The sequence below is a fragment of the Gymnogyps californianus genome, chromosome 3 (assembly GCF_018139145.2).
Source record: "Gymnogyps californianus isolate 813 chromosome 3, ASM1813914v2, whole genome shotgun sequence".
NCBI lineage: Eukaryota > Metazoa > Chordata > Aves > Accipitriformes > Cathartidae > Gymnogyps > Gymnogyps californianus.
Window position 1 is genome coordinate 115,739,126 of NC_059473.1, and position 12,964 is coordinate 115,752,089.

General features: G+C 40.0%; 1 protein-coding gene across 1 annotated transcript; it reads left to right on the top strand.

Moving 5' to 3' along the window:
• Positions 1–11,547: 11,547 nt before the first annotated feature.
• Positions 11,548–12,066, top strand: MSGN1 (mesogenin 1). The gene has a single exon (XM_050895079.1). It carries the CDS (start codon positions 11,548–11,550, stop codon positions 12,064–12,066), a length of 519 nt encoding a protein of 172 aa, XP_050751036.1.
• Positions 12,067–12,964: the final 898 nt, after the last annotated feature.

A 12,964-nucleotide genomic window follows, 5' to 3' on the forward strand; every position in this document is an offset into this window, starting at 1 on the left:
CTTTTTTTCTTTCTTATTAAAAAAACAAAACCAAACATTTTGTGCTGGGAGGCCATGAATTAGAAACGCAGAAAAAATGACTATCAACAATCATAAATGTCTTCCAACTGCCAGGCCACTTTCACCACAGAAGCCTAAGACTTGGAAATGCTTTGACATGACAGTGAATGGGGAAAGGCTTTCAACGCTGTAGGGTCCTCGTGATGTGACATCCATGTAGATTTGTATAGCCTTCTTGTATGAACTCGTATAAACTTGTTACTTGCCCCTGGGGAAAAGACCCTGACTTGTGTATTGTGTTTAACTGATCATATAATTCAGACTGTAACCCAAGTGGGGGGACTGTGGAGGAAGGAATGTATCAAAACTTTGACCAACAGAAAAGCCAGCGAGGTACGAAGTGTCCCTGGTGCAGATAACAGTTGCCAACACAGATGTTCTGGGGAGTCTCGCCAGACCCAGCCAAGGACACCCTCTGAAGATGGCTGCTGAGCTCAGGGTCCCCGGTCAGCTCCCCGCAGACAAGCCCTTGTCCATCCTGACCAAGAGCTTTCTGATCAAGGCTTATCCTATTTCAAAGATCCCAATAAAGCTCACTTAACAAACCTCTCTGCAGTTGTTCATTTAACAAAACAGAGTGCTGGGATTTCCCCTTATAAATAAAGATTAAGTATAGTGCAATTTTTTTTTTTAAACGCTTGCTCTTCTAGTCAATTAGATCAATCAAATACTCTATTACAATACTGAAACTATACATAAAAAAACCAAGACATAGTACCTTTTAAGAAAGTAATGATGTTTTCAGAATGATGACAGCCTAAAATAAGGATGAGTATGGCATCTATCTGGAGAACATACAGTTTAAGAAGTGCACATTAAAAAATTCCCCTAAATGTAATTCAAGCTAAGAAGTCAGTTGATAATTGTTAGTACATAAATCACAGTAGCTCAGAGGTTGGCAATTAAAAAGAGAGTGGCTTACTGTAAAGACTTTTTTAATAACCTATTGTCACAGATCTCGGTTTGACTTTAATAGCAACATTATGTGATCATATATTTTATTTATGGATCATTTGAAGAATTTGTTATGCAGATATTCTGATTAGTGGGCTATTGGACCATTAGCCAAATAAATCTAAAGGTAATAAAACTCACAGGAAGATAAATGGCTTTCTTTTTCTTGTTCTTTTCAGCCAATTCAGGCTAATTTAAGCCTTTCACAGAATGGTGATAATGAAGGATTTGTTCTCAGCGGCGTTATGGCAGGTGATTTGCATTTGAAAGTTTGACACATTTATAGGCCTTTGATCTTTTCCCTCCAGTGCTTGTGCCCCTGGCCAGACACCTACATGCACGTTTCACCAGGTGGAAGATCTAGGAGCAAAAGAAGCTCGAGTGTCACCCTGAAGAAGTACACGAGAAAAAATCATTATACAATTTGTGTCCAGAAAATATTCTATTGCTGAAATGGAGAGGCCTTTATATAACGCAAGACAAAATATATTTGAACTTCTTTTATCAGAGTTTCTTTCAAGCTAGAGAAAGTCCTCATGGAAGATTTTAAAGGAATACAGTGTCTGACGTAAAGGCCACTGAGCCATAAGGATTGGCTGCTTCTGTAGGTTTGAATTTATTGTTGAAATGGAAATTCTTACCATAGGACACTTGAAGAATTTTGGCACCTAGCAAGCTCGAGAAAAGACTACGACAGCCGTGGAGCCATTTCTTAAATATTATTTAAATTTTTGCTTTGTTATTAAAAAAAGAAAAAAAAAAAGAAAATAACGCTCTGGGCAGAAGAGCTATCTTCAGACTGGAAGATGAAGCCTTGAAAAAAAATCAGGTGTTACTGGCACAATGAGCATATGTGAGCAAAATCAAGCATATAACCTAGGATATATAAAGGATGTTCTTAATGTTTACTAATTGACCTCAAAATAAGAAGGGAGTCACAGGATTCAGGAGGAACAAAGCTGAATATTTGAAACAAGACTATTGTATCCCTCGTGATTGTCTAAAATTTAATATAATGAGCTGATTTCTCTGCTGGATCATAATGGTTAATTCCAGGTCTGTGAGCCAGGGGCTCATTTCATTCCCATCTCAAACTTGATTCCTAAGGTAGGCTGGGTTCACTAATTAAAAATTGCCTGCATGAAATTCCTTCCTGTGCCATGAGCAAATGATATTTCTCCAAACTGAGCTTTTCCTCTGAAAGAAGACAAGGCTTGCTAGGTTCCTTGGAGGAGGACAGCCTGTCTGATCTTGGGAAAACTCCAAGGATGGAGGTGTCTGGCCAAATAGCTGGTTTCAGGCTGTATGTTGTATTCTGGAGGATGCGGCTCACCACCCTGGAATACTCAGCCTTTTTAAAGCTGTGTAATGAGTATTGCTTAGCCATTGTCTGAAGTACATTGAAAGTAGCAGGGACTATGTAAATGTTAGCTTACTTTATATGCACTTTAACAGGGAATCCCCAGTAGCCCTTTTGAGTCCTCTGTTTTTTTCCCTCCCTCTCCTTTAAAAGATGCTCCTTCAATCTAAGAGTTAACTTCACGTTGAATGTACTTGAAAATTCAGTTCCTGGTACATTTTGTTCTTCAAAAGAGAGCACTATCCATCTGTGTTACTTTGCTTTCAACTCATCACAGAATGTCAGATATCAGATAAGAGCAAGAGACTGATGAATGTGCATCCCAGCCTGACACGGCAGGTCAATGTCAGGGAAATTAAAGTTTTCCTTTTTTTTTCCTTTTTTCTTTTTTTTTTTTTTTTTTTGTTTTAATTACTACAACCCATTTGTCAGTATTTACTTTAGAAAATCACTTCTCTGGAGGTTCAACTGGCTTAAAGCAATATCACCTGGAGAATTTAGATTTAATTGTTTTCTGATACTGTCTCCATTTTATACAGTATTTTGTAATAGGACAGTGTCACAAGCTTTAAGTGGACTGCTGTGATGGTCATCATATAGAAGATCTCTGCAGAGATCCCTGACACAGTCTGTATCTAAGGAAGGGAGAGATTTGGGGGAGCGGGAGCAGAAGACGGAGTCTCTTTATGATCATGCAGGTCAGTAGCAGGGCTGAGAACAGGACATTTGTGACCTGATTTCCCATCTGTGATTACGCTGCCTCTCCAGGCAGTGCTTTACTGTTCTCCCTGGTTTGCAGCAAACTGGACTCTGAGAGCAGAATTTTAGCCAGGACCAGCTGCCCTCAAGATTTGCATAGCTGCTGTTGTAAGATCTACCTGCTTATTCATGCATGCACCAATTTTACACGTCCCAATTACCATTAACTAAGCAGGAACTTGGGCAGGGTGCAAACCAGATGTCTGTGTCTCATCAGAGTGATGGGGTGGCCAGCAGCATACAGTTATATGGGCTCTCAGAGCGAAGGCAAGCTAAGAGTTTGATTAGTAATCCCTTTTTCCCACTAGTTCTACATTTTACCTTCTCTTTGTTTTACCTTCTCTTTGTTTGATCTAATAGATTTATAAACTTAACTTACTGGCCCATACATAAGTTTTCCTGGTAGGAGTTTAGGTTTTTTGCTCTCTCATGTGTTTCAAAATAGAAATGAAAATAATATAAGAGTTTTCTAAACAGCGGTGGGCGGAAGTAAATGACTTCTTGCAACTTTACAACCTTAAATGAGCCCCTATCTGTAACTATATACTGTAACTGTAACTACTGTAACTATTTATTCGATAATCTGTGCTTTGGGCTTCCTGAAAAGACTGTTTCAAGTGGATAATTAAATGTTTCCTGCTTCTAAGATTAACTTTATCCATGCAAATGAGCAGATAAACAGAGATGTATGATTTATATGGGCAGGGGATGTTAAAAAAGGCATTACATTCTACTGTCAGTATCAAGAAGCACCAAAAAGAATGAGAAAGAGACTGAAAATCACATAGATGAAACCTTAAACAAAACAAAATAAAAAAAAAAGAGAGAGAAAGGAAAAGAAAAGATAGAGAAAAGAGGAAAAGAAATAATGTTTAGTCATAGATGGGACAAGCTAGAGGTAGAAAAATTGAGGAGAGGTGGAAAATAAAAGCTGATTATGAGGCAAAGAAAGGGAGCAGGGTCTTCAGAGGTGGAGAATACAGACCTCTGCAACATGCCCTTGTCATGCAAACACAACTGTCCAAAAATCTAATCAGGCAGGAAAAATATCAGTGTCTTCTATCACCAGAAGTACAGCAGGAAACCTATAATGCATCACTGAAAGGTCGAAGGCTTGTAAGACTCAGAACTTAATGTGTTCGTTGTATCTCTTTCTTCCACTGTGAACTTCTGCAAAGAGTTTGGTTTCTCTTCTTTTCCCTCTCCCGTCAGATAGTTGCAGGCCTCCCCTGAGCCTTCTTGTCTCCAGGCTGGACAGACCCAGCTCCCTGGGCCTCTCCCCATACGCCGTGTCCGCCAGCCCCCTGGCCAGCTTGGTGACCCTCCTCTGGACTTGCTCCAGTCTGTCAACCCAGCAGGTTCCCCAGGTCTTCTTCTGGGAAGCTGCCTGCTGGCCAGTCACCCTGAGCCTGTGCTGCTGCGTGGGGTTATCCCACCGGGCGCAGGGGTTTGCATTTTCTTTCCTTGCACCTCCCGAGGCTGCTCCCGGATCATTTTCTCCAGCCCGTCCAGGTCCCTCTGAATGGCAGCTCTGCTCTCCAATACATTAACCACTTCCCCCATGTCAGTATAATCTGAAAACCTCTGTATGATGTTCAACGTTACCTATAAAAAAATGGGAACAATTTTACTCAAATGTATTCATGGGACTGTTATAACACAGTTTAATTTGTTAGGCAAAATTCATGGAAGCATTCAGAGCAAATGCAAAAAAATTCCCAAACTTAATATGCAATTCACGTTCATCAGTAGACTGAAGGACAGACTTGGTTTTTTGTGGGATTGAATGTGATTAAAATTAAGATTTAGCAACCTGCCAAGAAATTTATGATTGCAGTTTAAAATCAATGGTCCTCACCCGTGGGTTAACCACGTGCTTGTGAAAGGTGGCTTAAACAGGCACACAGCGCTTTATTTCAGAATGTGAAATGTGCAAGAGCGAAATAAAATTTGTAATCTAACACTTGTATGTTGTCTCTTACCCAGACTATTGATCCATTTTATAATTATTAAACTGAACTTCAGGCTGTGCCCAGAGCATAACTTCATTTAGCACCGAGATGAAACATGGTTTCTATTAGCAGCATGCAGCAATTCTGCACATCAGTGCTAGGACACGGGGGAGGAAGAAATGAGCAGATACTGATGAGGAGGTTCAGTGGATGAAAAGGAACAGCCTGAGCTGAAATGTAATCACAGCAATTGAAAAATAGTTCCCTTCACAAACACCCAGCTTCAGCTGTGCAGCTGGACTAGGAATAGTCACAACTGAGCTTTTAATGCAATTTTCCTGGCTATTGGAATTTCTTGTAAGATTTACCTAGTTTTGGAAAATTCATCATGCTGCAAAATGAACCATTTAGAGCACAGGGCACGAAAGCCCATTGTAATAGCAGGAAAACAAGAGTACAAACCCTTAGGTGCTATCCCAGTTTTTTAAAAAGCCCTGTGAAACCACTATGTACCACACATGGCAAAGGCAATCATCAAGCTGTTCATATGGAGAGTAAAAGAAACGCTTGGAGATAAACTATATTGTACTTTATCATTTATTAAATTTGACCATATGCTTTTGGGTAGAAAAGGAGGCATTGCTGATTATCTTGAAATATTTACAACAGGTAACCCTCCACCTCTCCCATGAAAAACTGAAATATATCCACTTCATTACAGCAGACAAAACTTTTTAAAACCAAATGTGAAAGCCGATACAATTAAGCTGCACTAAGCGACAATGGAGTTCTCCTACAGAAACAGCTTCTATTATTTTGATAATATCTGTTACTTCTCATTTTCTGAGCAAAATAAACCTTGTTAGGCTCCCCTTCCTCCCTCAGCTTTGCCCTTCCCTTCTGGTTGAAGTAGCCAGTAGACATTAAAGACCAACCACATAGTCGAACCTCCTTTCAACTTCTGTTAACAGGGGTATTAAAAAGACATTCCTAAATATCACCTGAAAACCACTAGGTAATAAACTCCCTACTTAAAAGGTGGGTAGGTGTAAATTCCACACGTAGGCCTTTTCATCTGGGAAGCCAGTTGCTTGGAGATCAGATGTTTTAAATGACTTGCAGAGCTGATGTCACTTGTCAGTCGATGGAGACTGCTACTATTTGGAGGATCAAATACTTACATTTGAGGACATAAACAAATAGATAGGTCCTGATCCGCCAGGGAACGCCAGAGAGGTGCTTGTCGCTATGCAAAGCCCTGGTGAAATCAATGATACTTACTTGTCTGTTTCTTCTCCATGAGCAAAATCTTAGTTTGGCATTTTGGAGTTGTGCCCTTGAGAACATTAAAGGTTTTAAATGTTTATGGCAGGATTTTTTAACAGCACTAGAACTAGCCTATTTCTGGTCTTACTACAAATGAATAACAACATTTTTTCTTGTGCTAGCCCCACGTTTTTTGGCCAAAGGTGGTAATAACAATTAGACATCCAATTTACACATGGTTTTCATTGATTATAGTGGGGGTTGTGGGCTCCCTTTCATAGGGCTGGACTCAGGATCAGTTCTGGTTCTCTTACTGCCTTCTTTCTCTCTGGAAATTGTAGCTGGCTATTTGTCCGTATTCTTTGGCATATTGACCTCAAAAAAAAAAAAAAAAGAAAAAAAAAAGAAAAAGTATGTATTCGTTGACCAGCTTGCCTACCTAGAAGTCTTATTTATTTCAACTGAGATTGGACCCAGATTAAACCATCTTCCACAAGTAGGAAAAAAGCTTCAAAGTCTACTCATTTTAAAAAAATGTATCTATCCAAATTGAGGGAAAGCCTTAAAAAGGAGAGAAGCATCATCTGGTGGCTAATGTGACTCTGGATAACAAATGTGGTGGATCCTTTCCTTCCTTTATTGCCAGCTTGGGCGTAAACCGAGGTGTTCAACACTATTTTTCAGAAGTGTTGAACACCTGCTGCGTCTGCTGAAGTTAGTGAGACTTGCAGCTGCTCGCCCCACGTTTTATATATGGGTGATTGACTCCTCGTCCGCGCCTCTGTAAAGCAGGATGGTAACAGCCACCTCCGCAGTGAGTGGGCGGCGTAGCACCTAATACTTGGTAAACCTCTGGTTAAATAAGAGATGAAGTGACTTTAAAAGCTTTTGGGAGATAGATACTTTTTCATGGTACGAACTGCAAGATGAGGCTTTATCGTCTAAGTGCTCTACAAGGATATTAGTATGATCTGCTTCTTATCAATAAAATAAGACTAGACTTCTGTCCTAATTGTAAAGGAGGCTGACTGTTATGGGATTAGTGTTGTTGAAACACATTTATCCATGTTTACTCAGTTTCAGCCTGCATTCTTCCCATCCAATATGATTTTTGACTTATTGTTACAAGTCTATTTCTCCTACCAAACTCACAGCTTGGTGAAAATATACTCTAATATAGAAAAAAAATGTAGATCAGTCCTTAAATAACTGTACACAAAAAATGCATTTATCATCTACCATACTCATGGATGACAGCGATTATCTGGACAACTTATTTTAAATTTAAAACCTGAATCAGAAACATATGGAAGCTCTAAAAATTTTCTATTTCATGGGTGATTTTTTTTTTTTAAATGGAAAAATTTTTGCTCCTTCCACGCATCCATGCTTCTCCTCCCTTCCGTAATGAATTCAGAAATATGAGCAGGGAACCTTTAATTTTAAAGAAGATGAAGATTGAGATGTTAGCCTTTATATTGCAGAATAAATTACTGAAATGAAAATCAAAACTATCAGCCAAGCAGAAAATGCCTCATCATTTTTTAAGTGTCAGTTCGTATTTCATTGGTGTTAGCCTCATATCTCACTGCCTTTCAATGTTTTGACATTACTGACAGACAAAAAGGGAATTCCTAAAATTTGTGTGAGGTTGAACAAAATAAAGACTTCAAACACCACTTTTTTTTTTTTTTTTGGCATGGATTTACTTTCTAGGAAAGTGCCACCTGAAATACTAGATTTTCTTAGCTCTTTAGTGAGAGAGCACCAAATAGCCGTAGGGTACAGAAAAATAAACCTGGTACCCAGCCTGTAGCCATGCCTTCCTCTGTATGGTTCTTGTTAAGGCCCTGTTATAAAACAACACTGTGAACTGTTCTACCATTTCCAGTAATTTTTACCTGTTATAATTGTCTCTACTTTGCGAGATAATTTCCTAACAGGATTCTCATACTTGCGGGTGGAAACGTAGCGCTATCCAAAACTAAGTAATCCAGGAACAGCTACATACCATGAGACTCTATCGACTTACATAGGCTATGGATCATACAGGGATCGTGGAGAGAGATGTTACATAGCTTCCCGATTTGGCCAAAACTGAGGTATACTTCATGTGAGCACATTTTGGGAACGTGGGGGCTGTGGGTAGAAATGGGTGGCTATTTTTCAAAATTGAACCTTAGGCTGCATCTATACCAGTAGAGCAAACAGGGCCAGAGCCCCTTCTTTGACTCTGAAGACACGTGTTATGGCAAAGCTTGCTTTCATATGGGTAAACCCTTTGCTCACCCTTGTGCCCTCAGTGGCATCCCCTGAACCACAGTCAGGCAATGTGTGGGACGTAACTGGGTGGGTCCAAGCTAAAATAGCACCAGGGAGCATGACGGTAATAAAACAGGATGCACAACTGCAAGGCAGTTCTCAAGTATGAGCATTAACGCTGTATTATCTATTAATATAGAAAAGCCTGTAATTTTTTCCTGCCCGTATAACAGTTTATAAAAGCATAAGCTTATAAGATCCAGTGATTTTCATGCAACCAGAGCAGTTGTCCACATAGTCTAATACCCTGCCTTGGTCGTTCTGAACATTTACCCATAAGCTGTAAGAAAAGATATAGCTACTGTTGTAATTTGCATTCCTCTTCCCTGCCTAATCTCATCCGAATCCCTACATATAGAGATGAAATCTGACTGTGTTCACCTGTCGTTTACAGCGATGGCATCTTGGACATGCACAAAATCTTTTTCCCCTTGGTGTCTGAGCAACACTTTCTATGATTTACCCATAGATTAGGGGTATAAATTAACTGGCAACATGCATTGTTTACAGTCAGCAAACAAGTGACTTGTTGAAATTTTTGCTTCTAAATTTGACTGCATTTAATTAACATTTGATTCCAAAATCTAAACTGCTGAGCAGAACAGTTTATATATATAGATGCTCAATATGTGTATTTTTAATATATTTATATATATACACGCACATTCATATATTTGCAAGATCCTTTTTCTTGGCACATTCTGACAGAAGTTCCTCCCCCTCCTGATTTATGTGTACTTGTGGACTTTCAATTGTGTTTACCAAAAAAGGGAAAGACATAAAATAAGAGCAGGGGATGTCAAATGGAAAAGGCACTATAAACACAAATACGGGGAGGAAAAGAGAAAAAGAGTGGGAGAGAAATTTTAACTGGGACAAAAACGAGTCCCCTATTTATGCTAAATTAGACCTTGTATCTAACTTGTGGCCTTGTGACCGTTGTCTTGGTGCTCAATGAAACTCATTCAGTTCACTGAAGTCACAGAAAATACCTGTCATTCATCTTGTCTTAATTCTAATTTGTAGCAGGCATTTGTGATTCTTAGGACTGTTTCAGCTCATTTTCCTTAAAGGAGGAGTAAAGCAGAGCTCAGAATACAATAGGGTAACCATAAAACTCAAAGCAATCTTGACTGTGGGGAGCTGTGCCGTGAGTTCTGTGTGGGGCAGATGTCATCATGGTCAAACTGTCTCAGCCTGCGTTGAAATGCAAAAATCCTTCGCTTTTTGGTTCTTCCTTATTCATCTCAGCATAAATTCTGTCTCCCACAAGCTGCTTCCCAATGTTTGATCCCAAAGTCATAAAAATTCACAAAAGCCTTCCTAATGACTATGGTGAGTATTGGATTGTTTTTTTCTGAATGGTTGTAGTGAGGATTTCACAATCAGAAAGAAATGGTGTCTTCCAGAAAGCCTGTGCTTGCTTCGGCTATGTGCCATTCAGAGGCATTCGCCTCTTTTTTTGAGTGGATTATGGTGCACACAGAGATCGTTACACAGTAGGAATCTCTAAAATAAATCCCACTTTTCTTTTTCCTCCAGGTTGGCACACTTTCTCCCCTTCTTTTCATTATATGTTACATTTTGCTTCCATTATGGGCTGATAGAAAGTCATGGCTGGCAGCCGAGCTGCTCAGTAGAGCTGCAGACCTCAGTAGTTTTGGATGGTTTTCCTGGCTCTCCTAATGATTTGCTGTGTGATTTTGGGCAAGTTACTCCTTACCTCTGCTTATCCATTTCCCCAGAGTAATAGACATCATTAATCATCACTGTAAGCTGTTCTGAAGCCTAGAGATGAAAAGTGCTCATTATTAATGCTATTAATTTATAGGATATACATTTTCACTTGAACTGCCTAACATATAACTTCACTGTTGCATTGAGTCAGGGCTGGAAAAGGTTTTTTTTGGCAGAAGAATGGATTCCTAGAGGTAGAAAATTTTACAGAAGTAGCTTCTAGTCTTCTCTTACACACGCCTAATCTGTATATTACTTTGAATTAAATTTCTATGTAAAACATTTGTCTGAGCCCCAAGTTTATACACTGTTTATTTTATATCCTAGACTTTTTTTTTTTAAATTACATTTTCCTATTTATTTTTTTAAATGGGACTTTGACTTTGTTTACAATTACAGATTTCCTTTTTGATTTCCCAGTCATGACTTAAAATAGCAAATGAATCTACAGACTGCAGGGAATACATTGCTGTTCTTTCCTCCTTTCTCCTGTTGAAAACTAAAGTGATCCAGAGAAAAGTTACAATCTAATGAGAAGAGAAATCCACAGAGCCATAACACGCACAAATCCAAACAAACTATCTTTGACTTTCACGATTAAGATGCAGATAATGAGAGACTACTTCAGCAGCAGTCAGCACGGATCAAATCATCACTGCTGTAGTGCCATCGCCTTCAAACAGTTACACAGAAATCAGTGCTCAGTGGCTTAAATTCAGCGTTTGTTTTAGTGGTCATTACCTTTAAATTCTACATCTGTAAATTGTTTTGTAAAATTGTTAATTTTCTTTTTCCTCTCTCACCACTTATCCCCCCAGCGCAATGTTACACGTAGATGCGCAGCCTTAATTGGTTTAGTTGCAAGAAGATAATCTTTTTTTCCTCCTTTCTCGCTGTTGCCTGTTAGCTTAAAGGCTTTTTAGCTGAAGGTTGATAATTATCATTGAGAAGAAACTAGCACATCAGGAGTTCATTTTCCATCTTAGCACTTGTGGCGCTCCTTTGAACTCCTCTCGCCAAACCCACGTTCCCACTCTGTCACTTTCCTCCCTCCATCATAAAAAGGTCTCGGCAGCCGGCGGCTCCAGCCTTTGCTGGCGGGCAGAGGGCATTGCTTCTCCTGAGCGCTCCTCCAGCATGGACAAACTGCACGAGACGTTGATAAACATGGAAGACGCTTTGGGTTCGGAGCACTCCGTCTGCTTATCATCCTGGGACTGGAAAAGCGCCGCCGGGGCTTTCGAGCTGCACCCCATCTCGTCTCCGCACAGCTTATCCCCGACGCCCTCCTTTGAATCCTACTCCTCGTCCCCTTGCCCGGCGGTGGCGGAGACCCCCTACGGCAGCGGTGGCGGCGGCAGCCTGGTGGGCTACAGCCTGGTGGACTTCCCCCCCGCCTACCTGCCCAGCCCCGGGCAGGCTCGTCTGCCCAAGGGCACCAAGGTGCGTATGTCCGCCCAGCGCAGGAGGAAGGCCAGCGAGAGGGAGAAGCTGCGGATGAGGACCCTGGCCGACGCGCTCCACACGCTGCGCAACTACCTGCCCCCCGTCTACAGCCAGAGGGGACAGCCCCTCACCAAAATACAAACCCTGAAGTACACCATCAAGTACATCAGCGAACTGACGGAGCTCCTCAACAGCGTCAAGCGAGTGTAGACCCCACCTGGAGCACCCGCCCCGGCACGCTCAGGGTCTTTACAAACAAAATAGCAGCAAAATTTCTTCCTCGCCAGAGTACGGTGGTGCAGGATGCGAGAGGAGAACGGAGCGAGGCAGGGAGAGCAAGGGCCGCTGTTGTACATAGGACGCGATGCTGGAAGGTGATGTAGGATTGCCTAAAAACCTGAGCTGCAGGTTGCTGAGACAAAAGTCTTGCTTTTTGCTTTTTTTTATGTCTTTTTTTTTTCATAATAATAAGCTTCTGAGAAATATTAAACCTAGTCTGATACAAAAGTAAAAAAAAAAAAAGTCAACTAACCTTCCTAGGATTTACGTATCACTGTTCTGACTGATCTTCTGTTTAATAAGGACAATAGTAAATCCATAGGTTTTAAACTGGATTTTTTAAAAAGTAAATGACAACAACACTGTAAGAATACTAAGTGTATTGATTTGTAGGCACTTTAATACTAGGATGAGGAAGAACATGTATAGTTAGTCCAAGTATTGTCTATTTATCCACATTTCCACTGTACCTAAAAATCAAGAAACTAAGTAATAGTGAGAACATCTTTGCTCGTAAACAAATAAATATCAGTGTCATAGTCTGCATCTTGTATTATATATCTGACTGATAGATTAGTAAAATCTAGCAATGACTGCTAAATATTGGAAATGAAATGTAAGCAAACTGACATTTTGTATAGATAAATTGCTGTTAAATCCTATCTTCTTTATTAATGTATACAGAAACATATAATATTTCTGTATTTAATGTATAAAACCCCCTTGCTTCAATGCCTGATAAATTATGGAAGCCATTTTTACATCAAATTACTAGAACAAATAAGATTAGGCTGAGTTATCTTCCTTCTCTCTGACATGAAATAAATTG